This window comes from Calypte anna, chromosome 13 (genome assembly GCF_003957555.1).
Source record: "Calypte anna isolate BGI_N300 chromosome 13, bCalAnn1_v1.p, whole genome shotgun sequence".
NCBI classification, from domain to species: Eukaryota; Metazoa; Chordata; class Aves; order Apodiformes; family Trochilidae; genus Calypte; species Calypte anna.
Window position 1 is genome coordinate 6,139,174 of NC_044259.1, and position 27,781 is coordinate 6,166,954.

Sequence of the window (27,781 nt, forward strand, 5' to 3'; positions counted from 1 at the left end):
ATACTGATTGTCTTTCCTCCCTCTTTCATTACAGAATTCTTTTAACTCTCTTCTTGTATTACAAACATGAAGAATTATTTTTCAGAGTAATGTTATCCTCAACATTAATGATTACCTCATTTCTCTCATTTACATGGGTGTAGTGAAAGGACAAGGGGAAATGGTTTCAGACTTGAAGAGGGGAGATTTAAGTTAGACATTAGGAATAAATTCTTTATTTTGAGGGTGGTGAGACACTGGAACAGGTTGCCAAGGAAGTTGTGGCTGCCCCTTCCCTGGAAGTGTTCAAAGTCAGGTTGGATGGGGCCTTGAGCAACCTGGTCTAGGGGAAGGTGTCCCCACCCATATAGAGGGGTTGGAACCAGGTGATCTTTAAGGTCCCTTCCAATCCAAACCATTCTGTGATTCTAAAGATCTGACAAATACTCAGAAAATCAGGATGCAAAAGTAAGAAGATGCAAAAAAACACATAACAATGCTTCTCTAGTCTAAGTATTTAAGAATCTAATACATAGTATATTCAAATATTGTCAAGCACCTACTTAATAGAAGCTCTATTCTGCTTCTGTCTAGAGGATAGGACAATAATCTGCCCCAAGCATACATCAATATGCCAGAACTAATGGAACTCTTTTGCCCTGTTGGAAAGCAGAAATTTAGTAACTTGAAAACAAGAGAAAGTTAGTTTATCAATTATTAATCGATATACTTTCATACTGCTCTCATGGTTTCCTCATTCTAATCAGTACCTTCTCTTGACCCAAAATCTTAGAAGACATTTAAGGTTTTAAAATCTCCCACAAGAAACTTGGAGTGTCTCGTCAGTGCTATCCTGTTATTTACATAGAGTGCATGTGAAAACACGTTTCCTTGAACAGACTAGGAAATAAATGCAACAGTTTCTGAGTTCACTGTTTCAAATCACTTCCACAAAACTTTTTTCAGACTCCTTTTTCCAGCTGTCTTGCCTTATGGATTCACCAGCCCTCACAAACAAATCAGTAACTAGCAGGGGCACGTGTCTTGAGTACACTGAAGATATTCCACTGTGTGTGATTGATAATTCCAATAATTTCAAAAAGGTTTTTACTTTTTTTTCCCTCAATAGATTACCAAACCTTCCAGCTGCAGCAAGACTTCATCCAGGCTCCATCAGTTTACTCAAAACAGGCTGCACTTACCTTCTGTCCAGGTGGTGCTCAGTATAGTCCTGTTTCTAAGGCAAAACGTAATGCTGAACTCTAGTTAGAGAAACATAAGTCAAACTTGAAACCTGTTAAATCTTGAGACAGTGTTTTGGTGCTTGCAACAAACAAATCTTGTGATTTAACAGAATTTTGTTCTTCAGCTATGAGGTCATAGAGAGTAAGGGATCTCTTCAGGATTGCTCCTTATTTCAGTGTGAAATAATTCAGTGGTGATTTCCTGCTTAGGAAGCAGCCACCAATTCCAGTTCAAGAAGTCATTATTTTTAGGTTTGTGCAACTGGCACACTGTATTTTCATATTCTGTAAGTAATTCATTGTACAGACAGAGATGCTTTGGAAGGGAGGGTGGGGGGGTTTATCTGGGCTCTCTAGAAAGCATGTAAGGGGTGCTTTCATTCTGGAAAAAAAATCTTGTTGCCTTTTCAACTGGCGGACATTCTTTAATTTTGTCTTGAAATAGTAATACAGACAGCAAAATAAACACCCCTTGGAAAAAAAAACAAACAACCAAAAACTATCAAATTAACACAAAGACTTCAGCAGTTTGTCCCATATTTGCTAGTAAATAGAATCCACAGTAAAAATAAATAGCACTAAGCTAAATCTTATTAAGCAATGCCTGTACACTTTACTGATGAGTTGATTATACTGATCAGTGTTACATCAACTTTAAATTGCTTGCTAGTGTTTACAGATTGCTAAAACAAAAAAGACTAAACTGGCTTTGACAACTCTGCAAATACCAAGTTGTGACTGTCTCACAAACAGGGAGAGGGTAGAAGTTTCCCTTTCCTTCTTTAAAAAGCAGCAAGCTACATTTCTAAGATCTGTTCAAAATAAATTCATTTATACTTGAATACCTGATCAAGAGTAACAGAATTTTTTCCACCTGTACCTCTGCTGCAGCTCATCAATACTCACTGGGACAATTTGGTTTTGTTTTTTTTTTTTTAATTTTAATGCCAGCTTTCTTATTTGCTTGGTTAAATCTGCAATATCCTTCCACATAAGGAAGTAACTATGGCCACACCCCATCTTGTATGCCATGTTTCACTGCATTGGCTTTTGCAGCAGCCTTTCTTTCTTTAAAATCTGTCAGGGAAGCTAATTCTAATCTCTGACTGCTGCAGCTGACAGCATCAAGCAGCACAAGCATGGAGTAGGATGCTATGCATTGTTAAAAATTGTTTAAAAATTAAACATTTAATTAGTTAAAAGTTAATTAAAATTAACTTGCTTAAAAATTAAATAAACTTTGCATGCACTTCCCTCCAAAAGTAATTATGGCAAAAAGCCTTCAGAAAAGTGTCTTTAGTTTGGCTGATCTCTTCTATATTCACTCTTCCTGAGGAAGTGTGTTTCCACAAGTCACATGAAATACCTAGAAATTAAATGTGTGGAAGTGCCACCACAATATAAAGCATCAGAAGAGAGCTGTCAATCAAAGCACTGTTAGACCAACACAAATTCTCATAAATCTCTTCCATTTCAGAGTGCTGTTGGACTTGTTCTGCCCCAACCCCATCCATGATACAACAGCATGAGCAAAACCTAGAACTCAGTGGCAATTCCTGCTTAGAAAAGGCTGAACCTACAACTGCATTCTCCTACTCAGCATTTCAGTCTCCTCAGGTAAGATGGCACCCCCAAGACACACTGGCCACATGAGCTGGAACAATCTGTTCTGATATATTATTTTATGGCCATACCTCATCTCTACATGTTCTTGTTTCTTCATCTATCTCCCCATCCCACTTTGTACTTCTTTATATACACCAACACTTTATCAGTTTGCATTTTAATAAAAATTAAAACAAGATTGCTCTAACTCACTGAAGGGAAGATGCTGAAAGTTGCATTTTCAGAAGGCAGTTACACAAACTCACACTAGCATGCAGGCTAATTTTTCCCCTCTACCCTAAAACACCCTTTTAAAAAAGTTCTCTAAAAAATATAATTTAAGACAGCACTGTGACACGACTTGAAAAAATTGACCCATGTCAGCAAAAGCATATTGCACATTTCTTGTATTGTTGTCCTGAGATCCTTCAGATAAAAGACAAACCAGGAGTACTGCCTTCAAAGACATTTATAGTAGTGGTTGCACATATCAAAACTAAAGTTTCACATTTGCAGAAGACCATATCTTGTATATATCTACATTAACATTAAAAAAATCCCATGTTTTTGAACCATTATCTCTGGTTCCAGTTGAAAATGACACCTTCAGCTATGTGACAGTAGGTGTGTCTCTCATTACAAAGCAGTATGATCTTCAATTTACAAGCTACACTTTCCAAGAGAACTCCAACCTGCTATTAAAAAAAAAAACAAACCAAAACCAAACCTAAGTCAGCATTGTGTAGCACTGCAGCCAAACAGTAATTTCACAGTGAGGTTAACCATCTCCCTAACACCAGTTCCTCTGTCCTGAACCCAAACTACTGCCACAAGTCATTGACCCCAAAACACAAAGTAATAGAAGGCAGTGAACCTTGCAGGACTTATTCCAAGAGGATTTCTTCAAGTAACATAAAATCCCTGATAGAGCTCATGAACAATATTACTAACAATAATCCCCAGTCTCAAAAGCAGCATCACATTAAAGACTTAAGAGACGATTTAAAGTTTTGGTTTTGTTTCTAAAATACTTGAAGGCAGAACTCTGTTCAGCAGCACCACTTTTAAATTACAAGAGATTTTAAGTTAAAAATTATCTTATAGTCCTCTGGCCTAGTTATGGGTTGTTTTTTTTATTCCTTTCACTCTAAAGTCTTCTTCATGAACTCTCACTCCTGCTTAAAGAAAATGAAAGTGTTCTATGCACAGATTTCTGCATAAATGAAGTTCACATTTAACTGACATTTTAAATGTATTTAACTGATATTTTTATAATGTTCAGTATATTTTAGCAGAAGCTTCCAGTAGCATAAGATGCCACTGTTCAAGTAAAACATCACTGGAAGAGAAGGAAGGAACCCTGTGTTTTCCTCTAGGTACACTCTTACTTGGCCAAAAATTCAACAGATGCTCCAGCCTAAAATAACTCTTCAACATAAGCTTTCATCCAACTCTGACAAGTCACTAACTGAAGACCAGAAGGAAGTAAACTGGACAGGGTTTATATGCAAATGCCTCTTAAAGTGACATCAAGTGAGGTATATTAATGAACTTCTATTTCTGTCTTGGAGAGCCAAAGGAAAAGTCCTTGGCAGAGAGGCACCCAGGTTCCAGAGATCAGTGGATCCAGATTAGTGTTTTTGGAATGAGCAAGTCACAAGGATTCAATTCCTTCATAGTTTTCATTCAGATACACATCTTGTATCACACACAAGATCTCTTCTTCAGCTTCTATTCCTCTCACCTTCTCCTCCTGTCAATATTTATCCATCAAACACCCAGCCATGTACGAATGATGACCACTGAAGTAACTACTGCCATAAGCCATGGAAATAAAGTGTCTGGGCTCTGTTCCTAATGCCACCTGCACAGCAACGGGCATTTGGGTGGGCAGAGTCTGGGCAGCTGGCTGAAGGCTGTCTGGAAGAGCTGTGTAGGAGTGCAGTGAGCTGTCAGTACTCCCAGCAAGCAGACTGCTGGGCCTGGGGGCCTGTAAAGTGTTACGATAAGCAGAGCACAGATCTTGCACTGGGGACTGGAAATGGGAAAAAGTAGCTGAGTGCTGGACCAAAGGGCGATAATGCTGGAAGAGAACTTGAGTAGTAGCTTGATGGCTCAGGTCTCCCACTACATCCTGTTCTTGATGTTGGATTGTTACTTGCTTTTTTATGTTACCAGCTTCTTTGATGTCATTCCCATAATATCTGAAAAAATAAGTTAAGATTTATCAGCTATATTCACAGACCTTGCATATATCTCAAAGTTTTCACCAGACAGACTACATCATCAGATTCTTGGCCCTAGCCATTTATGGTAATCCTTTATAATTGATTTCTAATCATCCTGCTGTGATACTTGCACACTACCAGCAGGTTTATGGATCGTTTTGTATCAAGTATTTATACTGATGAACTTCAAACCTTGTGTCCACAGCACAAAAACATTTTAAAATAGTCAAAGTTTTATGCAGAGCACTAAAGTGCATAGCTGCACAAGGGTAATTCAGGCTAGATATTGGGAAGAAACTTTTGATTATCAAGACCAGTGAAGCACTGGAACATGTTGCCCAGAGGTGACAAAGTCTGTCTGTGGAGACAGTCAAAACTAGAAGACACCACCTGATTTAACCTCAGTTGGCCTTGTTTAAAAGTTAGCTCTAAGGCCCACCATCACTACCAACCTAAATAATTCCACTAAACTTTTCTGATGTTCTGTTAAGACTGTATGTGTTTACATACCAGACCAGTATTTATGCCTCACAGTCATGTCCTTTACTGGAGAAAAAGCAAAGAATAGTTCTGAAACACAGTTCCCTACTGTGTTCTCAATGTTAGAGATAAATGGTGACTCTCTGTAGCAAGTATATTGCAGAGACAGTGAGAAAACAAAGGGAAAAAAGCTTTCATCACTGTCCTGGTTTGGGACAGTGATGGGAATCCAGTGATTTTCTGTCCTGTACTTTTGCTTTTAGCTAAGACTCTTGTAAGTAGTTGCACTTGCTGAAATTAACAGCAAGTTTCTCAGACAGTGTGTGCTTCTAGGACTGATAACACTTGATGTTTATAGTTACTGCTAGAGACTGGTATGCAGAGCCAAGGACACTGCTCAGCTCTGATGAGAACATTTTACCCTCCAGAAGGAAGAAAGAGATACCACCTGCAGCCCTCCTTTGGGGAGGAACAGACAAGATAGATGCCAGAATTGACCAAACAGAGTATTCCATCCCATATACGTCATACTCAGTATAAATTTGAGGCATCACGAGGGCCAAGCCATGATTCCCTGCTTCCAGCTTCTGGCTGCCTGCCCTTCCTGCCTTTCCTGCTTCCCTTCCTTCACCTGGCATCCTGGAAGGATTCCATCCGTTCCTCTGCCTGTGCTCCTGATCCATGCCAGCCCATATCTGTGTGTTCCTGCCTCTAGTTCCCGACTGCTGCCGACTCCAGGAGTCCAGCCTGGACTTTCCCAGGGCTGCCCTGCAGCCTCGGTGGTGACGTGAGAGTTATTGGGTAAAAGGGGAGAGGAATGTGGTTTCCATTTTCCTGTATATTTGTATATATTTAGTCATTTTTCCTATTTATCATTACTGTTTCATTAAAGTTGTGTAGTTTAGTTTCCAACCCATAAGTCTCTCCCCCTTATTCTCTCTCCTTTCTTTATCAAGGAGGAGAGAGAGATTAACAGAGAGCGTCTGTTACTCAGTTTAATTGCGAGGCCAGTGTTAAACCGTGACAATCACACACCTGAAAAAGCTTCCATCCAGTCAAACAGACAACCAGTAAAGGAAAGCAAACACTAAATTGTGCATTTTGTGCACATTGTGACTATTGTTAAAACACAACATTTAGTAAAGTGACCTGATTTTTCCTTTAAGTACTTTCCTCAAGCTGAAGGTGCAAGATTACCAGTGTAATATTTTATTATCTTTGACAATTACTTAAGAACGTATCTTCCTAAGAGGAAAAACAGGTTACTTTTTTTTCTGGTCTTACATGAGCATCATTTCAATGCACTGAGCAAGGTGTTCCCAGGAATAAAATGTTAGCACTTCAAGCTCTGTTGTCCAGGCAGGAGAAATCTGCATACAGATCCTTGAGGCACACACACAGGCTGCAGCAGTCAGAGATGGAGGAAAATGGAGGAAAGTGGGATCTGCAAGAAGAAAAAAATTAAAAATCAAGGAATATATTTTTACTAACTACTGCAGTGAGCCTATTATGTGTATACATGGCAAAACAGGACCACATTAAATCCTCAGCTTTGTTCCATGCTTCTCAGAGTATTAACTCATGACCAGAAAACCTCTCAAAACTGAACTGAGATTTCTGTACTACTTGTTTGTAAGTACTATCAAAACCTCACTACAGTTTCTTTCATTTTAGAAAAAGCCATGAAATAAACTATGCTGAAATTTGTGGACTGGTCTCAACTGAACTGAAGTTAAACAATAGCAATCACACACACATTTACATCAGTGTTGAAACCAGCTTGTGAGGATGCTGCAGTTTACTGCCTCTCACATGGGCAGATATTGGAAGTGATGCTGAAAACCAAATCATTAAAAGCCCCATCATTTTCAACATGTCATGTCTTGCACCACAAGACCTTCTAAAAATATTAAAACTATTCATACACTGAACTGCAGAATATCATGTCTGCAACTGACAGCAGCTCATACTCTGTGGCAGATCATAAGGTCAACCCCATTTCTGACAGTCTCTCCAATTATTTTTCTAAGCTGATGAAAAAAATTGATGTCATTTAGAGACTTCTGAAAAGAGATAAAGCTTCTGCACAAGGAAAGCCCACTGCACCATTTGCCATATGAAAGAACTGCACAGAGAAAAGGTTATGTACAGATAATTTTGTACAGTCTGGATTAGGAGATGTTTTAAAGCCCTTATCTTGTTCAGATTTTTGTCTTTTGCCAAATGGGAGATCACTCTAGCATAAAGCAAAGCTTTTTACCTTGCACTGAGAAATCAAGGAAATAGTACGCATATTTCTCCAAATAAGCTTTGATTTTGGTCAGGGAGGTGATGGGCCATCCATTATGAAGGTCATTCTCTCCAATGGATGCATAGAGGTAGTAGTCAATGTAGTGTGCTGGTGTTGGTAGACAGAGGTTCCAGTTGAAGTTTTCCAAAAGCAGCATTTCCATCCTAAGCAAATCTTTCTTGTTCAGTACCAGGTTGACATTACACATGCATGCCAAGTTATTTAGGTGATCCAATTTTGGAACTTTATCTTCTTTTTCCTCAAATTTACCTGCCAAAAAAGAGGGTTCTCAGTTAATATTTACCAATGATTGACTGTCCAGAAGCCAGCAAGGAACACTCCTAGACTCAGAAAGTCTAATGATAAAAGGAGCTTTTTAAAGAAGGACAGAAAATAGAGTGACACAAATAAGAAGCCAAGAGACTTGCCTACTTATTCCTATATCCTTTTTAGGGTTTTGTTTGTTGCCAGAACCAAGACTATAAACTCATTAGGATTACAGTTAGTTTTTCTGACAATAACTGGAAGCAGTTTGCTGAAAGCCATTCAGTGAAGTGTGAAGAAATCAAACAGTATGGAAAAGATACGGCAAGAAAAAAAACTAATAGTGAGGGGAAAAAAAAAGCTCCTTTGGGTATGGGAGCAAAATGTACATGCTACATAAATGAAGACATTAAAAACCCTCAGGCAAAACCACCTCTGCCCTCACTGCTGCAGAATTCTGCATTTCTTTCTTCCTTTCTTGGAGGGCCTCATTAGCTGAAGGTTGCTGAAAGGCTAAAAGTACACTGTAACCAAGTGATTAACATAAATCATTTCTATAGGGTTAAAAAAGAGCATACATTTTCAGAGTCAAGATAGCTAAGCAAATTTGCACCTTTTTCTAAATTTTATTTATCAGCCTACTGCAACAGCATCTCTAGAATGACTCTTTTCACCATTAACTATGAAGTGCTCTGATTCTGTGCAGAAAACCAGGTTCTTGTTCTATTCACTCTTCTTTGATAAAAAACATCCAATATCAGATTTAATTCATGGAATTAGTTCTGAGTAAATAAAGCATCAGTGTTAATTTGCTGCAAACTTAAAAAACCTCCAAACAATTATGTCGTCTTAAATTGGTTTATCAAGCCAAAAATGACCTATCAACCAGCTGTTCCTTGTTCAAGAGCTAGCAACAAGCAATTGCCAGTAATAACAAATTTCCAGTACAGCTTAAAAAGCCAGCCCTGCTGCAAAATCCTAACTCAACTACTTAAAAGGAATCTGTAGTTATTTTTCCTTTGTTTCATATATTTCATGATTGATTCTTACTTCAGTCAGCTTTCCATTACCTCTGCAAGAGTCCCCCTTTACCAGCACAGCCCAGCTGACAAGGTATTAGCATGTCACATTGCTTCAGAGCATTCTCAACAAACCTAAAAACAATTACAACCAGTATAGCACTAAAAAAAAAAAAAAAAATTCAAAGGAAATAAGATCTTGCTGTCCATTTAGGATAGCAATTCTATTCAAAGTGTCTCCAGTGTATTAAAAACCTGACAGTTTTCTGTACTACTAGCAGCTTATGTGTCTTTTTAACCATTTGAAAATTGATTTTCCATCTTTGAACTTGCTCAGGTATCGTGGATATGAAATACATTAAAAGTGTAATCTATCAGCCACCTCCTCATAAGAGAGTGTAACAATAACAATGAAAAAGAAAAATCACACATAGTAGAACAGGAAAGGATTGTGGGTACAATATCAGTGAAAAATCCCTTACAATTCAGGAGTCTGTACACATGTTCATGAATCTCCCTGTCTCCTGAATTTAGAACTGAAAAATGACATTTGAGAGGAAAATTAACCCTTTGTTTTTCTCCCCCTACAAGGTGATGCCACAGCCTGATACAGCAATTTGAAGAACATGCTAGCAGAATGAGGAGAAATCACTGCATGCCCAGGAGACTAAGGATGAGATCTGTCATTCTGGCTTCTCTAAATTCCTTCTCTTCCCACACAACCTTGGAAGTCTAAAAAAGTCAGACTGTAGTCTGGAGAGCAAACTGGCAGCATGATAGTGCTGGGAAGATACTATAACAATGTAAGGCAAAGCTATTTGACTTGATCAAAATAACTTTTCCCTTCAAGTTAAAATTAATAACTAAATTTAGTGATGCAGATAATGAGTTTGGTAATTTAGTGATGCAGATAATGAGAAGGTTGTCCACCTTCTGCTTTTCTACACACTAGTTCTTAGCTTTAATGGTAGAGAACAGTGGCCACTGCAGCAGATGGGAGTCACTGAGTATACACATAGCTAGGTAAGAAGAAAGGATCCAAAGCTGAGTTAAGAGTGCAAGAGGGGGAGAGAAATCAACTCTGAAGCTTCACTTCAAATAAACTAAGATTTGAATGCAAGCCATTTTCTAAAGCCACATACAAGCAAATCAATTGTGTTTTCTTTCCCAGTTCCACCTTGACTTCAACACTTTGCTTCCAAGTTTACCAAACACTTCTCACCTATTTTTAAATTGAACTCTGAAGAAGACAGCAAAAGTGAGTTCAATCACTCAGCACATCAAACAGATCAAAGGCAAGATGGGAAAGAACAAGTTTCAACATGCTTTTGAAATTCAGCATGTCTTTTTCTAGTTCCTATATTTCCCCCATTTAAAGATACCAGAATATACAATTCCTATTTTTCTGCCTTCAGAAACCACCAGAAACAGATTCTATGCACAACATTGATGCTGAAAGAACCAGGATCTCCAGCACAAATGCTGCAAGAACATTAAAAGCTCAGACAAGATGGTTGCAAGTGGAGTATTGACCAAACAATGCTTATTTTATCAACATCATGCTTTGGGAAATAACTGTGTAGGAGTCATTTGCATGTTTTTGAAATGCCACTCAAAGTTTGCTGCATCCTTCCCAGCTCCTTACAAACCACTTAGATGTCACTATTGCCCTCAGAAAGTTTTGTTTTCAGGCAACAGAATCATAAGCCTTTAAAGGGATGCTGATTTTTAAGTAGTATATAAATGCTGCAATTTTTTATACAAGGCAGCCCACTGAGGTCAATAGGAGGAATAAAATATGATCAACATGCAATGTAGGTTTACATTTGTGAACAAGTTTTTTGTAAAATCTAAATAGGTGTGGGCAGTCTGGGGCATTTGAAGTGTGTAGTATTACTGCAATTAATGATGCAAAGATTTTCCAAGCTACTTTAGATCATGTTCTGTCCCACTCTGAATTCTACAATCAGATATTCCCCCAGAAAAGAAAAAAAAAAAGTGAATGCTTTTAGTAACACATTCACACTTCTGATCTGATGAATGCAGGGCAGAGTAGGCCCTCCTATCAAGGGAAACAGGCTTAAATTGTAAAGTGTGCATTTCGTTAGTCCATTTGTCACATTATCAATCCATGCCAGCTTTTCACTAAGGAAAACTGATGTTTTCAGAGGAGCATCACTGCTATCAAAAGTGCCCTGAAGAACTGATTCATCCACTGCAGGAGGCAAGAGTCAGTAGGTGCACCAAGCTACCCAGCATGAAGCTCAGATTGATTTCTGGCACTTTGGTAGGTGATGTTCCTGGGGTTTTGCATGGGTAGCAACACAAAAGCAGGACATGCAGGCAATTTGTTTTATTACATTTTCAGAGTCCTTGAAAAGACCAAGGAACAAAAAGAGCTGCCATTTTAAAGAATCATTAAAGTTTAAGGACTTTTTGTCCCATAAACAATTAAAATCAATCCATAAGAAGGATAAACCAGTCCAGCAAACCCAGTCCAGTCTAAAGAACTACAGTTATTTACAAAGCTGAAGGACAACTTTTCTTTATTTACCTGTATTTTTTCCTAAGGCTGTCACTAATTTTTGAGACGATCTCCCATGCCACCTGCAGATACAAACACAGCTTCTGTCCTTTAAGCAAGGCAAGAAAGACAGACTATTTTAGTGATAACCTGATTAATTCCTTTTTTTCTGCAGTGTCTTGCAAAGTGAACAGTCAAGGATTTTTTGTGCATGCACAATAATTAGCACACATGGAAACCACTCTGCTCAAGGCACCTTAGTTTTTAATGCCTTACTACAGTTAATTTTAATTACTGAAGAAAATACTCTGTACACCTTACAGCAACAGAGAAATTAAAAAAAAATACTACAGACTTAATTTTGCACAAATCTATATTCTGGATTGACATCCATGATTATCTTTTATTGAAAATAAGTGCTCACCTGCCTTTGCCAGAACAGTTACCTGCTTGTGAAGGTAGGAAAATAAATGGAAAGTGAGTCACAAAACACAGTCCAGTGGAAAAGCTACCTGATATCTGACAACAGCCCTGCAGTGTCACTGGGGAATTAGGCAATAAAGAATTAGCCATTCCCTAAAATCAGCCCACTAAGCAAAAACAACTTTTTTTATTGTCCTGAGTTAACTCAGCAGCTGAGAATCCACTGGCAGATTAAGGAGCTGGGAAAAATAAGGCCAGGAAAACCATGAGAAGCACCCAAGCACTCAGGGAAGCAATGCAGCACTGGATGTGCTAAAGAGCAAGCAGGCTTTGCTTAAAACAATACTCTAATTTAAAAACTGTTTTCATGTCTCCATAGCAGCAGAACCCTCTTGAAGGAAACAAAAACTAGAATTGCTGGAACATTCAATGCAAATGAATGGCTCACAGAGATGCTGCTTTTCTCAGGTACTGAAGCACCTGCTACTGAAGAGGGTTGGCTCTTCAGGGAAGAAACCAGCAGCTTTTAAGACCCAGCTATGATTTCATAGCAACAAGCAAAAGCTGCACTTCTTTATCTAAACTGAGACACCTTAACAGGATGGCCTCTATACCACACTTAGAAAACTCACAGAAGAAACTGCTGCAGCAGGTTAAGACTCAATGCCCAGGTGCTTGCTCTCCACTCAGAATTTATTGCTGCTGAAGTTGGACCATTTGGATGGATTCTGTCAGTGCTTCTGATCTACTTTTGAGCAGCCTGCACAGATTTCAGCAGGCAATTTGAACCAAGCAATACCTCTAAAGTAGGTGAGATGCCTTTACACAATCCCTTTTTCTAACAGAACACTTAGGGCTAGAGCTCTTTTAAACTATCACAATAATTTTCTGTAATAAATTGCCCAATGAAGGTGCAGTTCAGAGCATTACAACCTGGTGCTGCTCAGCAGTGCTCCTCTGCATCTCAGCTGCAGGCTGAATGAACTGAATGTTCTTCAAGCAAAGTGTTAATTAAACCAGGTCATTCTACCCACTGAAAAAGCATCAGCCAGATTATTTTATCTGGAGGAAGTCAGTGCTTTGGGGGCAGATGGAAGTGGTGACATTTCCACTCATTCTCTCTTGGCAAAGTGAGCATCCATCCATCCATAGCCTGGTTCAGAGACAGCAACCCCAGCTTCTCTGCAGGTGTCCTTGTAACTATCCTGCTTGCCTGCAGATCACCAGTCCCAGCTACCCAGCTTTGCTTCTCACCCAAAGCCAGCACTTCTCTGACCTAACAGCAGTGAACCTGAGCAACCACTCATCTGTTACAAGCAAGAGACAGCTGGATTGTCTGGAGCAGCCAAAACCACTTCCTTCACTAAGGATCCTGAAGCAGCAGGAACGCCTGTGACCTCTTGTATCACCACAGGTGGACCTCAGGAAGAGCTACTCTGTCTTCTAATAGCAGACTCAGCCAAAACAGCCAACATCTTTCTGTTACAAAAACACGCTTAATTTATGATTCTGGATCATAAAGTTTCCCTTAATGCAAGTGAAAAGAGACAGACTATTCTAAAGACATTCTAAAGTAACTGGCACGGTTTTGAGCAAATTTCCCTCCACCAAAAGCTTTCAGTTGACCTCTAGATAACTGTGACCAGATTTTATAAATCTTTTTCAGAACTGACTCAGAGGAAATAATAACCATTGATGACATTAGTTAACTTCAAAGCTTTTACAGCTGTTCTGAGGAGCTAAACTCTGGCAGGAACTTCCAGAGGCCTTCTCGAATTATCACACTGTGCATACATTGCACAGAAACATCCATCTCCCTGCTGGTGAACAACTGGATGACTTGAAAGACAACTCCCCCGTACACATTCCTCCCAACAGAGCAAACCTGATGTGAACATTACTTGGCTGTTAGTGCAATTTGTTTGGAGCAGTATGATTTGGATAATACTGGATAAACTGATGAGCCACTGAAAATGCATTTCTAGAATGAATCAAGAGAAATTAACCACAAGTAACTAAAGGACATCTTGCAAAATGCTATATTCTCCAACACAAGAGCACTACTGCTGTACACTACCAAAAAAAAGGCAATGGCAGTGTTTGTAGGTAAAGGAAAAAGAGAAGTCTGAGATTCCTTAGATCCAAGACAGAAGCAACTTTCAATGTTTTCTACATGTTGGTAGGAAAGCTGCCTTAATGGTAATAGACCTTTTTCTTTTCCTGGAAGGGATGATTTAATTCCAGATCAGATGTATACATGCTTTTGTGTCGCTCTAGCCTTAATTTTAGAAATATTCTCACACTTGTTAGCTCACTAGACATAGGCTTGCTCTTTTAAGCAAACTGCCTTTTTTTTTTTTTTTTAATAGGCTGAAGTGGCCAAAGATTTCTCTCTAGTGTTATCATAGAACAGTTTGTGAACTTCCTTTTGTTTCACTGTTGCAGAGGTGACCTAAAATTACTTTTTACTTCAGCAATTTACATACGGAAAGTCTTGAAAGCTTTTTCACAGTCCAGCTCCCTTCCCATCTTACATACTGAACTATGTTAGCTATCCGCCCTAGATCCTACTGGGGTAGCAATTCATTTATCTCACACCAATTCATAAGTTTGGCAGAACTGTTTTCATCTGCATAGCACTGGAAATGTAAACCATAGCTATGAATTTTTCCTCCAAATCCATATGAAATGTTCTTAGAAGAACTGTTAAAACATCAATTTCAGGAAAAAACAGAAGAGTACACTTCAAAGTGTCAGATTTATCTAAAGAAAATCCTATTATCTTTTCCTGAAGGTAACATTCATCCATGCACTTGGGAAAAGAATAGCAAAACAAAATTAAAACAAAACAAAACAAACTTAACCAACCAACCATAAGCAATGCTGCAAGGCTTCTTGTTGTTATGAGTTTACCCCCCCAAAAAAAAACCAAAAAGCAAGAGATCATTTAAAATCTGAAGTACACCCTCTGAGCAGGCATCAGTCTCCAGGCTACCAGAACACTCAGTCTGATGTGTCTGAAATGAAGGTTACAGTATCACAACCATTTATAAAGCAGCCTCAGCCCCTCTCCCCTCCTCTGCACCAGCCTGAGTTAAACGTGTCTGACCTCTCAGGAAAAACACCTCTCTGGTAAATTAACACTTCCTCACCTGGGAAAAGAGCACATTATATACAAAGAAAACGTTTGCTAAGAGAAAAAAAAGCCAAAAAAAGAAAATAGCCAAGAAAAAGAAAAGCCAAAAAAAGAGAAAAAAGCCAAAAAAAGAGAAAAAAGCCAAAAAAAGAGAAAAAAGCCAAAAAAGCAGAAAAAAGCCAAAAAAGCAGAAAAAAGCCAAAAAAAGCCAAAAAAAGCCAAAAAAAGCCAAAAAAAGCAAAAAAAGCAAAAAAAAGCAAAAAAAGCAAAAAAAGCAAAAAAAGCAAAAAAAGCAAAAAAAGCAAAAAAAGCAAAAAAAGCAAAAAAAGCAAAAAAAGAAAAAAAAGCAAAAAAAGCAAAAAAAGGAGCAAAGAAATAAAACCAAAAAAAGCTTTAAAAATTAGGAAAAAAAACCAAACCAAAACAAAAAACCAACAAAAAACCAAACCAAAACAAAAGCCAAAAAAAACCAGCACAACAAAAAATCCGCCAAAAAAAGTATTTTCCAAGTTAGCAGGCAGCTTACTTGCAAGGAGCAGACAGGCGACGGCGATGCTGTAGAGCTGCCTGGCAGTGATATCGTAGCGATCCATGCAGAGGTCCAACAAGTAGACAGCGAGGTGCCGGGCTGTGGGGCAGAGGCGGCACCGGTTGCTGAGGGCAGTCAGGAGCTCAATGAAGTAGCGACGCAGCCCCATCTGTGGTGAGTGAGCCCTGTACAGCGGCAACTTCAGCTCCTAAAGGAAGAAAAAAAGAAGGGGGGAAGGAAAGGTACTGGAAAAAAATATTCCAGTGTCTGGAATCCCCAAGCAACACCCAGCGCCTGCTGTAGCAAAGGCTTGGCAGCTCCAGCACTGATTGACACAGAAACCAAGGCTGCAATAGTTTTGACAGCCAGTTAACTTCTGACACTTGTGTTGTCCACACACTTTCCTCACGAGCATGAGACACACACTGTCAAACATTTTAAATTAATTTTACCCAAGAACAATTCACTGTTGCTTTCTACAGTGTAAACTCCTTGACCATAAAAGTTGTTCCTGAAGGACACCTTCTTAATTTTTTTCACCCAAACTGGACTGTTAAGTAAAGTTTCATATGCAAGGAGGGCAAGGTGTATTCCTCTGATATTGCTTCTTTGCCAGTTGCCCAAGTGTTACTACATCCTGTGTCAATAAAATGGTTAGGTCTTCGAAATAAACAAGATACAGCTAACATTTGAAAAAAAACATTTAAAAAAATCACTTGGTACATGGCTGCAGCAAGAAACAAAAATAGACAACAAGAAAAAAACATGGGAGAGCAATTAGACTTCTCTAAATAAGTCTATTTTTGTCTGGAATAGACTATTTTGTTTGGAATTTGCAAATTCCATTATTTCCTGTAGTAATCTATTTCAGCATTATGAAAGGCAATTATTGAACTGGCAGACTGTCAGTTCACATAAAATATAAAGATTTCCACTTAAAATGCAAACTTTATATAAGTTTTGGTCTAACTATGCTACATCTTCACCTGCAAGGTTTTTTACACCCGGGTTTGCAGCCACTTAAAAGTTGACACTTTCTCACTTTAGACATGGTCATATTCTAATGCAGTTACCACAGCCAGACTTGAGTTAAAAGAGGCTGAATACATCTTGATAGTCACAGATTAGAGAAATGTCATTTCATCCAGGTAAATCTCAAACTAATTACACACGTGGAATTTTCATTTTGCATTTCTTTGAAAAGAAACCAGAAGAGGCACGGTGCTCCAGGACAGGTGTGTTTTATGGTGGAATACAAAGCAGTACATAGCTGTTAATTCTACTAATTAAATCAGAACATTTTTTTTTTTCCTCAAAAATTGTGTTCAGAGAAAGTATCTGCCACTGGCTACTCCATTTCCAGACGGCACCACCTTACACAGTCCCTGGGCTGCCCCTGCTCCTTTCATCCCCTCGGAGGAGACATTCCACGGGGAGGTTCAACTTATCAGGAAAAAACAGCTACAAAATCAGGCTCAGAGGGGTGCACAGAACTGGAAACCAGGGAGGCTCCGGGATGAGAAGCAGCTCACAAAGGCAGCAAGCCGAGAGCTGTTCCGGCTGATTGCTTCCCAGGCCTTTTTAAAAGTCAATGAAAAAACCCACATTCCAGGCTGAAGGGACACACGCTGCGGACAGGCAAACGGCCCTTTGAAAACTGGGACAGCCTCCACTGGGGGATTATAAAGAAATCACCCACCAGTAACAATTTATAAAGCAGGGAGACAATAGAACATGTTCCCCCCCATTGTTTTATACCCAGAAAAAGCCCATAAATTTGATTTTTCTATTGCCTTATGTACAGAGATTTCAAGCTGTCTGTACCACTGACACACACAAGTTCAGAGCAGGAATTCTTAGTATAGCCATAACACGAATGTTCAGGCAGAAATGGATTCAAACTCAGTGCTTTCATCAGTAAAAACAACAGAACGTTTAAAAATGTATCTATGGAAAACCCAAGCTACCATAAGATCAAGTAACAAATATTAATGTTCTTCTAAAAATATTTTGTTCTTCTAGGTGATTGGTAGAAGACTGAAATGTTATTCTTTTATATGTACTTCTTGTTTTGACAGCTAAGTCTCCCAGCAAAATTATGCTATGAGGTCAATGTATATATTTAATGTGAAGTTTGCTTTTGTTAGATCTTAACAAATGCAAGAAATAAAGAGTAAGTATATATATGTAACTCCAGTTACACTTCTAGTAAAAAAATATTACATATCTAAAAATTACAGTTCAATGGGTGAGACTCAAAATAAAGCAGAGATCCAGAGATATGCATCCAAACTTCAGATTCTCAGAATCAGAACTACCCCTACTCATCCCACTGTGCTACAAAATCCAAGCACTGAATTTAAACCAATAGTATTATGCTGCTATTGGTTTCACACAGACATTTACTCCCCTGTAATACTTCTGCTTTTATATATATAGTAATTTTTATTATTATTTTTAAATTGGTTATGGCAGAGAGCATAAGCGATAGGCATTCTTTCTTTGTGCACCAAAAAAACCCACTTGAGTTTCCATATACAGACACTTGACAGCACAGATGAGAATAAACTTCAGGATTAATGTCAGGAGAAACAGAGCCCGTGCTGTGCTTTCTTACACGATCAAATTCCTAACTATTAATTGATCCAGGATCGTTATCTTCCTATAGGCAAGAGCCTGGCCTGGCACCACACAATGCGAGGCTGCTAATGATTAGTTCAATGAGAACATGATGAGATTTCCTTTTAAAGGAAAGTAAGTGGTACAAATTTTAACACTACAAGTTGGAGTTACCAACACATCTGTGTATGCATCCCTTTCCATCAACCCCCCACAGGGTTCTTTAGCATAAGTTAATTTTTAAAATATTACTCCTTTAATTAAAGAAAATGCCTTTGCTGTAGTGATGCAGGATCAGTAAATATAACTCTATGGGGAAAATTGAATTTTGGGGGAGCAAAAATTAAACAAATCATTTCCACATCTTTTTCCTCTATCTTCAGTAAAGCAACAGAAAGGAAATGGAGTCCTGTCTGCTGGAATTGCCCTTGCATCTGCTGCTTCTGCTTGTCTTCGACCTGGTCAGCTGTACCTGCTTCAAGAACTTTGCTTTGGGCTTCAGAGCAGCATTGAAATGCTAAAAGCGGCGGCACTTACGAGTCTCACAGGTGTGTCGGAAATGATTTAACAAGCTTTGCACAACATAGCGGTCAGTGTCTCTCTCTCAAAAATAAAAAAACCAAACCCAAAACACAACAAAAAAATTTCACAACCCCACCCCCCCACCCCAACAAAAACCTCACAAAACCCAAAACACAACAAAAAACACACAAATACACCAATACCACAAAAACAAAACAAAACCAAAAAAACCCAAAACCAAACAGACCCGACACAAGCCGAAAAGTCAACCTCCAGAAAGGCAGAACAGGGCATTTAAAGAGATCACTACTTCATCTCAAAACCTGAAAAGGAAGTCTCGGACGGAGATTTTAAGGGCACAGACAACTTTTAAGCCACCACCTCCTGCCAGGTTCAAGATATCCCAAAAGAGAATCAGTGTAAACATTTTTAAGTGGTGTTAAAGAGGACAAACCTTCCTCGGCTATCACATCTGAAAGACAGCCAGGCTCCAGACATCAGCCTGCAGATCAACATCGGCTGCAGACACAGCTCAACACCTGGCACCTTTCCTTACCTGGGCTCAGGAAATCAGATTTCAGCGGTGGTTCGGATGGTTTTGGATGGGCTGAGCAAACGCACTTCAGAATCCGTCTCCAAAGGAAATCTCGGGCAAACAAGAGCTCAACTACAGCTTTCAGCAACCACTTGAAGGTTCGGCTTTCAGCCGACCATTTCAGCTAGGTCAGCCAAACAGCGACTGAAATAGTGACGAATAAAACCTAACAGAATCAGTCCCTCCAGTACAGGCCAGTCTGCCCAGCATTCAGCTTCATCAGTGATACTGATACACATCGTGTACTTGGCTGTTCAACATGGCAAGATATTACACACACACGTTTTTTTTCTGTCCAGTTTTTCTCCTCAACTGTTTTCCCACCGATATAAGACTAATAATGAAGTGACAAGTAGTCAAGAGAAAAACAAGGCGACAAAAGTGTCAAGTGATGCGACATCATGTTAATAAAATAACACTAATAATGATCAGTTCTCAGTGAAGTGGAATACATCAAGGTATTTCAGAAAAACTTTCAGGCTTTTTGACAAGGAAAATGAAACATTAACGCATATACTTGGGATTCTGAAGTTAAAGTTGTTAACCAAATCTGGTTTTGGACCATGTCAGAGCTCTAGGACTTCAGTCAGGATCTTGTGTCCAAGAGGTCAAACATGCAACATCTCCTCAGTCCCTACAACAGCTCCTGTGCTTCTACCTTCCACTATCTCTTGGTAGAAGACATCTCAGCTGCAACATACTCAGCTACTTGCACACATCTCCAGAGTGCTGCATACTGTGTGGAGAGCCAGTAAATTTACCTTCTCACTTCTGGAGCAAAATGAAACACCTAAACTTAGTAAAGCTACCTAGAACCAGCTGTTACAATACTATCCTATGCAGGCTTTGTTTACTACTCTGAACTTCATACTTCTCTATTATTATTTTAACCTTATTACCCACTTTTGTTTCTGGATATATAAACAGAATCAAGAGCTCACAGATCTTGGCCTACCAATTATGGAAAAAAGGGCTAACTACTGAGGAGGAATTTAGGAATATAGTTAAGTCATGTCGAAAGAAAATCAGAGAGACAAAGGCACAATGTGAACGGAATCTCGCCACCTCTGTGAAGGATAACAAAAAGTCCTTCTACAGATACATCAGCAGCAAAAGAAGGGGCAAGGAAAACATCCATTCTTTACTGGACACGGGTGGGAATATAGTTGTCAAAGATGAAGAAAAGGCTGAGGTATTTAACACCTTCTTTACCTCAGTTTTCATCAGAAAGACAGGTTACCCTGAGGACAGATGGCTTCTGGAGCTTATAGAAGGTGACATGAATCTAAACAGCCCCCCTATAATCCTGAAGGAAACAGTCAGTGACCTACTGAGATGCTTGGATCCCCACAAGTCTATGGGACCGGATGGGATTCACCCAAGGGTGATGAGAGAGCTGGCAGAAGAGCTCGCCAAGCCTCTCTCTATCATCTACCAACAGTCCTGGCTCACTGGGGACATCCCAGATGATTGGAAGTTGGCGAATGTCACGCCAATCCACAAAAAGGGCCAGAAAGAGGACCCAGGAAACTACAGGCCCGTCAGCCTGACCTCAGTGCCTGGCAGGGTCATGGAACAGATCATCCTCAGTGCAATCATACAGCACCTGCAGGATGGGCAAGGGATTAGACCCAGCCAGCACGGGTTTAGGAAGGGCAGGTCATGCCTGACCAACCTGATCTCCTTTTATGATCAGGTGACCCGACTGGTGGATGAGGGGAAGGCTGTGGATGTGGTCTACCTGGACTTCAGCAAGGCCTTTGACACCGTCTCCCACAGCATCCTCCTGAAAAAGCTGTCAGCCCACAGCTTGGACAGGAGCACCCTGTGCTGGGTTAAGAACTGGCTGGAGGGCCGGGCCCAGAGAGTGGTGCTGAATGGGGCTGCATCCAGTTGGCAGCTGGTCACTAGTGGTGTCCCCCAGGGATCAGTGTTGGGCCCAGTTCTGTTTAATATCTTCACTGATGATTGAGATGAAGGGATTGAGTCCATCATCAGCAAATTTGCAGGTGACACTAAGCTGGGGGGGAGTGTGGATCAGCTGGAAGGCAGGAGGGCTCTGCAGAGGGACCTGGAATCAGTTGGGCTGATTCCAATGGGATGAGGTTTAACACGGCCAAGTGCCGGGTCCTGCACTTTGGCCACAACAACCCCATGCAGCGCTACAGGCTGGGGACAGAATGGCTGGAGAGCAGCCAGGCAGAAAGGGACCTGGGAGTCTGGATTGACAGGAAGCTGAACATGAGCCAGCAGTGTGCCCAGGTGGCCAAGAAGGCCAATGGCATCCTGGCCTGTATCAGGAACAGCGTGGCCAGCAGGTCCAAGGAAGAGATTCTGCCCCTGTACTCAGCTCTGGTGAGGCCACACCTCGAGTACTGTGTCCAGTTCTGGGCCCCTCAGTTCAGGAAGGATATCGAGGTCCTGGAGCAGGTCCAAAGGAGGGCAACCAGGCTGGTGAAGGGACTCGAGCACAGACCCTATGAGGAGAGGCTGAGGGAGCTGGGGCTGTTCAGCCTGACAAAGAGGCAGCTCAGGGGAGACCTCATCACTCTCTACAACTCCCTGAAAGGAGGGTGTAGCCAGGTGGGGGTTGGTCTCTTTTGCCAGACGACTTTCAACAAGACAAGAGGGCATGGTCTTAAGTTGTGCCAGGGGAAGTTTAGGTTAGATATTAGAAAGAATTTCTTTACGGAGAGAGTGATCAAGCATTGGAATGGGCTGCCCAGGGAAGTGGTGGATTCTCCATCCCTGGAGATATTTAAAAAGAGACTGGATGTGGCACTCAGTGCCATGGTCTAGCAACCGCAACGGTGGATCAAGGGTTGGACTCGATGATCTATGAGGTCCCTTCCAACCCAGCCAATTCTATGATTCTATGATAAACCACCACTCCTAACCTGAAATCTGAAAAAAGCTTCCAAATTATGAAGAAAATACCCATTCAAGGTATATAACTAAAGTTTCAACGTGATCTCTGTGATTCTTCTTAGTACAGGGGAAAATACATAAAGTCTGGACACCACTTTGCAATGTCAACATAAGGCACCCCAGTAAAAAAAATTAAAAAAAAAAAAAAAAAAGGAAAGAGACTACTAAGTATTTAAGTCAGTAAACTACTGAAAACCATGACAATCCTTTAGCTTGCTGTATCTTGCATGTACTGCAGAAATGTAAGTGACCTGAATCAGATCCTTTCAAATTCCTGTTGTAAGAATAACAGATACTGTAAAGCTGTTGCCATTAGAACAGGAAAAAGAAATGCCTGTGGATGAAAAATAGAAGGAAAGCTTATCTATAGCAGGCCATTAACAGCTGTTCATTAAAAGAGTAACTCCTTCCTGTTTTGTGTTCTAACCAAGCACCCTTCCAGCTGGGGAAGAAAGGTGCCAAATCGACCTGTTCTATACAATTATACAATTATTGAATTCTCATGACAGAACACTGAAAGCTAACTCCTCTGTAACACATTATTTATGCAGGCAAGAAGACAATTACAAAGAAAAATTCAGACTATCCTGATTTTATAGGAGCTTGAAAATCCACAGCTCTCTGCATGCTTCTTGGCAGTGGACAAGGTATGCTACCAATTTAATTTTGTTACTAATATCATGCTACAACAGAAATAATCCTTTTGCCTCTGTGCAGACAAAGACTGCAGCATTATGCCTTCCAGTAACAAACCCACTCACATGAAACTTACTGGTGTTTCTAAGCCTAGGCAGCAGATTACAGTTCAATTAATAAGTCAGAAAGGTTGTGTGTTTGTGAGCGGCCTGATAGTAGAGCCCCGCTGATGCATTGGGCTTTTATTAATGTTCAAATTGGCCACACAAACTCAAAGGAAGGGGCAAAGGTAACTGTCAGGACAGTGCTCTTAGGGTAGGAGCCAACAGTTTTTCCTCACAGAAACAAATGGTGAAAGTCTCTGAAACAGCCACAGCAGCTTCATCTGTGCTTAGCACAAGCCACATTGACAGCACAGAGGGACCAATGATTTTAACTGTTAGAAGATCCAGCCATAAGGAACAGCTGATTACTCCTCGTTTCAGACATGCTGTAACCATCTCTCCAAGACCTGAAAGGTTGCATCCCCCATACTTTAAGCAACCTTCAGTTCTTTTAAGACTTAACCAGGCCCTTGGAGAAGTGCCAGCATTGCACAGCATTGATTCACTATCTTAGAAAGAGACAAAACTGACACAATAATACTTCAGAAAGGAAGTCAGAGAGCTCCTTTCCCTATCTCCACTAAAAACTTAAGATCCCAATACAATAAGGAAGGGTACACAGGCAATATATTTTTTTATTTCCCCTCTCATTCAACATCTAATCAGATGGACAGAGGAACTGCTTCAATTCACTCACACAGCCTGGGTCAGTTCTGCCAGCAGCAGCCCCTACTGATTTATGATACATTCCACTGATACACAAATAGAAAACCACAAATAAAGATTTTTTTTTTTTTTGCCTTACTACTGTTCTGCACACTCAAAAGTAGCAGCAAATTCACATGCATCTCCCACAAGGAACCAGAACCTGAGATAGGTCTGGAGGAGCTTTCACCTAGAGGAAATCACTCAGACATTTTTATTACTTAACTGCAAAGGACTGTTTGCTTTCAGCAGAAAGAGCATCAGTTCTCCTCACCTGGCTGAAAGTAACTTTAGACAGTAAATTGGACTGCCTTTAAAAAGATCAAGTTACAAATATTAACCCTTTAAATTCACTAACAACACAGCCTGTAAAATTTGACTGCTCTGAGCAGCTTTACAAGAGATTAAAAAAGGGAAATAAATGCAGGCAGATCTAGAAATTTTCATTAATTGCATAAAATTGACATATCCTGGAAGGATACAGTCCTACCAGAAGTGCCAAAATGGGGGAGGAATAGCAACCAGATACCACTTTTTTCTGGGACACTCAGACTGCCTTCTAGAGAAAAGTATTTTAAACAAACAAAACACCCCAACAATGAATTGTAAATCAGCTTTCCACACTTGTGGGGTATCCAGGGCGCCTGAAGCAGTCTGAAGAGTTTGGCACAGATGTTGCAGTAGTTCCATTGGCTCTGATTTTTGACAGGGAAATCAGCTGTCTGGCACCAGTAGTTCCTTTCAATTATCACTAACTTAGGGCCATTGTAGAAGCAGCTGAAGCACCAGGAAATAAGTACATACAGGCAGCACCTTTCTTGACTTTGTGTGTGTTGGCTTGGTGTGACTCCTGGTACACACAGCAGGCTCCAGGTTTTATTTTCCTTCCTACCTCAGTGTTGCAGCAAATTTAATGTTCTGGCCTGAGGCAGGGGAATACTTTAACTTCTCATTTAAAGTCTAAAGACGCGTTTAGCATTTGCAGAATTTTGCTTCACTAGGTCAGCACACTCAATAGCTAACACAGTACTGTCCCATCACAGCACAGATATTTTCCTAGTCAGACAGTTCAAGAGCTATTTATTCTATCTGCATTGAGCTATGGCCTTTGGGAAGCCACAAAGCCTCACAGCATCTTTCATCCCTCTGAATTAGAAGCCAGGTGTACCACACACATTCACTGTCTGGTCTCATGCAGAACATATCCATCAGATACAGCACACAACATCTGTCACAAAGGACACCAACTTTTGATGAGATTAAGAACTCCCAAATCCAATTGGAGGGATGGCATAACATTTTTTGCTGTTATTAACATTGAACCTGTGTTGTTTCATAGTAGGCATGCATCTCCTATATTTGTGTCTGAATTATTTTGGGGAAAAAAGTGAAAAAGTGAAAAAAGTCCTTCAGTTGTTTTAGGAAAAGAGTTATTATTATAAGGGACATTTTAATCCTTACCTTAAACCCAAACTTGAAGTGTGTTCTTCAAAGCATGGGCTAGCCTGCAACATGCATTTCAGCCTCCTTGACAAGCATCTTTAAATAACCTTTCTGTCAGACTCACACTCTAAAACTAAGACCTGTTTATTCTCACCCAAGAAGATCAGAAGCACACACTGTTCCAGACTAGAACTCTCCAGCAAGTATCATAAACTAGTGACAGCATTCAAGATTGAGGGTAGCATTGCTTGAATTTTCTCTATTCCAGTATTGACATGTAAACACACTAACACTGTGGTGGGGGTGCCACTTCTGAAGCCTCATTTGTTCTGTGCCAATGCCACAGTCATCCCTAAAACTGGTCGAAGCTCACAGCTATTCATCTTCCCAAATTCTGCAGAAGAATCCTTTTGAAGAGTTCCACAACATTCTACAGAAAATTCTGATTCTACACAAAATACTGATGTAAAAAAAAAACAAAAAAAAAACAAACGCACAAAAAACCAACAAGCCAAAAAAACACACAACCCCCCCAACACCTCAGCAATACACTTCAAAAGTCTTTCTGTAGAATTACTTGGGGGGGGAGGGGGGGGAATCCCAAAGTGAACTGAAAAAAAGTCTGGCTGCAATTATGTTTCCTCAATAAATTTGCAGTCCAGATTCTCATATAGTACTTCCTTCAAAAAGGAAAATAATCCTTACAATGCAGGCAGAATTAGTATAAAAACTGTCCAAGCAGAAAGAGTCAAAGACCTGTGTCAGAGCAGAAAAAAGGAGAGCACCCCAGAGACCCTTCTCCCTCTTTGCAGGTTTTTTAAATTTAAATAGTTCTTGTCACTTAGTTGGCCTAGGTCAGTACCTATATAAAAAGAAGAGATTTCAGCAATCGGAAGCCAGGGACACCCAGAAAGGTTGAAGAATGAAATAGTCAATTTAAAAAGAGAGCAGATACACTTAAATAAAATCAAAGTATCCCCACACCTTTTAACACCGAGTCAATTGGATTCTCCCTTTTATTTTTCCCCCACAGCAGGGCCAGTTGAGCTGCCTCAGCTGGAGGACAGGAGAACCACCCAACCCATTCCCTGAGACCTGATAACAATTAAATCACCTGACATCATTTATTGCTAAATACCTGTAAAGAAAACAAAGGGAACGGAACGTCCCGGGTGTTCACTTTGCTGGCCATAACTCTCGTCACTTAAAAGCTGAGCCCAGTGCACAATATTTGAATCAATATTTGCAGAGGGCTCTTTCACATTACTCTACGAACTGTATTTAGAGCTCCTCCAAAGCTGGGAGTCTACCCAAGGAAATGGGAAAAGTAAACGAACTTTTAGCCCTAGTTCTACCTGCTCAAGGACATCAGCTCGAACAGCAAGCGGTCCATTTAGATTATTGCAGGACGTTTTACCGGTTTTCTAAACCACGTGTAAATGATACACTAAATTCTAGAAAAGCCATTACGAGCCACGCCTGTACATCTTTCACCTCCTCTACATTCTGCCAGGGAACAGTATCCTACTTCTTACTGGACCTTAAACGTGTCAGAAAAGGAGTAAAGTTGTTTCTCCAGGTCTCACAACACGCTGAATATTTTTTACGGGGCATTGAGCGCAACGAGTCCTCCACACCCCAGCTAAGTTAAAGCTACTGAAAAGTTGCTGGCAGGTATCTTTAGGTAGCGGTTTTCACAGGTTTGGGTTTATCCAGTCTCGACCAAAAAGCAGAGCACAGGAAAGAGCTCATGCCTGCACCTCTGAGACCCGCTGAAGGCGAATTTTCCAACCCCACGCCTCATCCCGGGCAGCTCCACAGCCCCAGGCCGGTGCCCGGGAGTTTCTGCGGGGCAGGGAAAAGCGGAGGGAAGTGCGGGAGAGGAGGGAAAGGAACAAAGCGGGACCCAACCTTCGTCCTCAGGGTCTGGTGGATGTCCGCTGCCAGCTCTCCTTTCCACCACTGCTCCTCCTCCATCCTTTTTCTTCCCATCCAGACAAAGGTCTGGACGAGACACGGGGCCGCTCTGCTGGGAAGGGAGAACAAACCGGACAAGTCTCCCGCGGCTGTTTCCGCCGGCTCCCCCGCGCCCCACCAGCTTCTCTCCCAGTCACTGACCCTATTGATTTATTGATTACCTCCCAGGCCCTGCAAAACTCTCCCTCCCCTCAGCGGGGGCAGCCGCAGCCACCACCCGGCGCCAGCGGAAGCGCTGCTCGCGGCGCGTAACCTCCGCGGGGTGGCCTGAACCCGGAGGGGGCGGCCGCGGCCCCCGCTTTCCCGCCCCCTCCGCCGGTGCTGCTCGCAGGTTAATTGGAGCTCAAAAAGAGCCGAGTGGCCCAGGTTGGTTGGGGAAGTTCCTCCCCCTTCCCGGGCCGTCAGCTGCAAGACCTGGGAGCGCTGCCTGCACCCCGGGGGAGGCTGGATTGGGTCTTGCTGCCTTGAGTCATCTTTTTAGCTGGACTGGAAAGGGTAGGTGCAAGAGAAATTGCCCAAGGAAATGAAATA

The 27,781-nt window shown here is 40.8% G+C and overlaps 1 protein-coding gene across 6 annotated transcripts; it reads right to left on the reverse strand.

Moving 5' to 3' along the window:
- Positions 1–2,978: 2,978 nt before the first annotated feature.
- CCNJL (cyclin J like) lies at positions 2,979–27,684 on the reverse strand. 6 transcript variants are annotated; one of them, XM_030459485.1, is made up of 6 exons: positions 27,665–27,684; positions 27,185–27,299; positions 15,719–15,929; positions 7,797–8,096; positions 6,821–6,980; positions 2,979–5,032 (listed from the first exon to the last, which is right to left on the reverse strand). In XM_030459485.1, exons 2-6 carry the CDS (start codon positions 27,263–27,265, stop codon positions 4,585–4,587), a joined length of 1,200 nt encoding a protein of 399 aa, XP_030315345.1. In that variant the 5' UTR covers positions 27,266–27,299; positions 27,665–27,684; the 3' UTR covers positions 2,979–4,584. The 6 variants fall into 6 exon arrangements, with proteins under 6 accessions (XP_030315345.1, XP_030315343.1, XP_030315341.1 ...); XM_030459483.1 differs by having other exon boundaries at positions 27,185–27,302; positions 27,665–27,680; XM_030459481.1 differs by lacking the exon at positions 27,665–27,684 and adding an exon at positions 27,412–27,527.
- Positions 27,685–27,781: the final 97 nt, after the last annotated feature.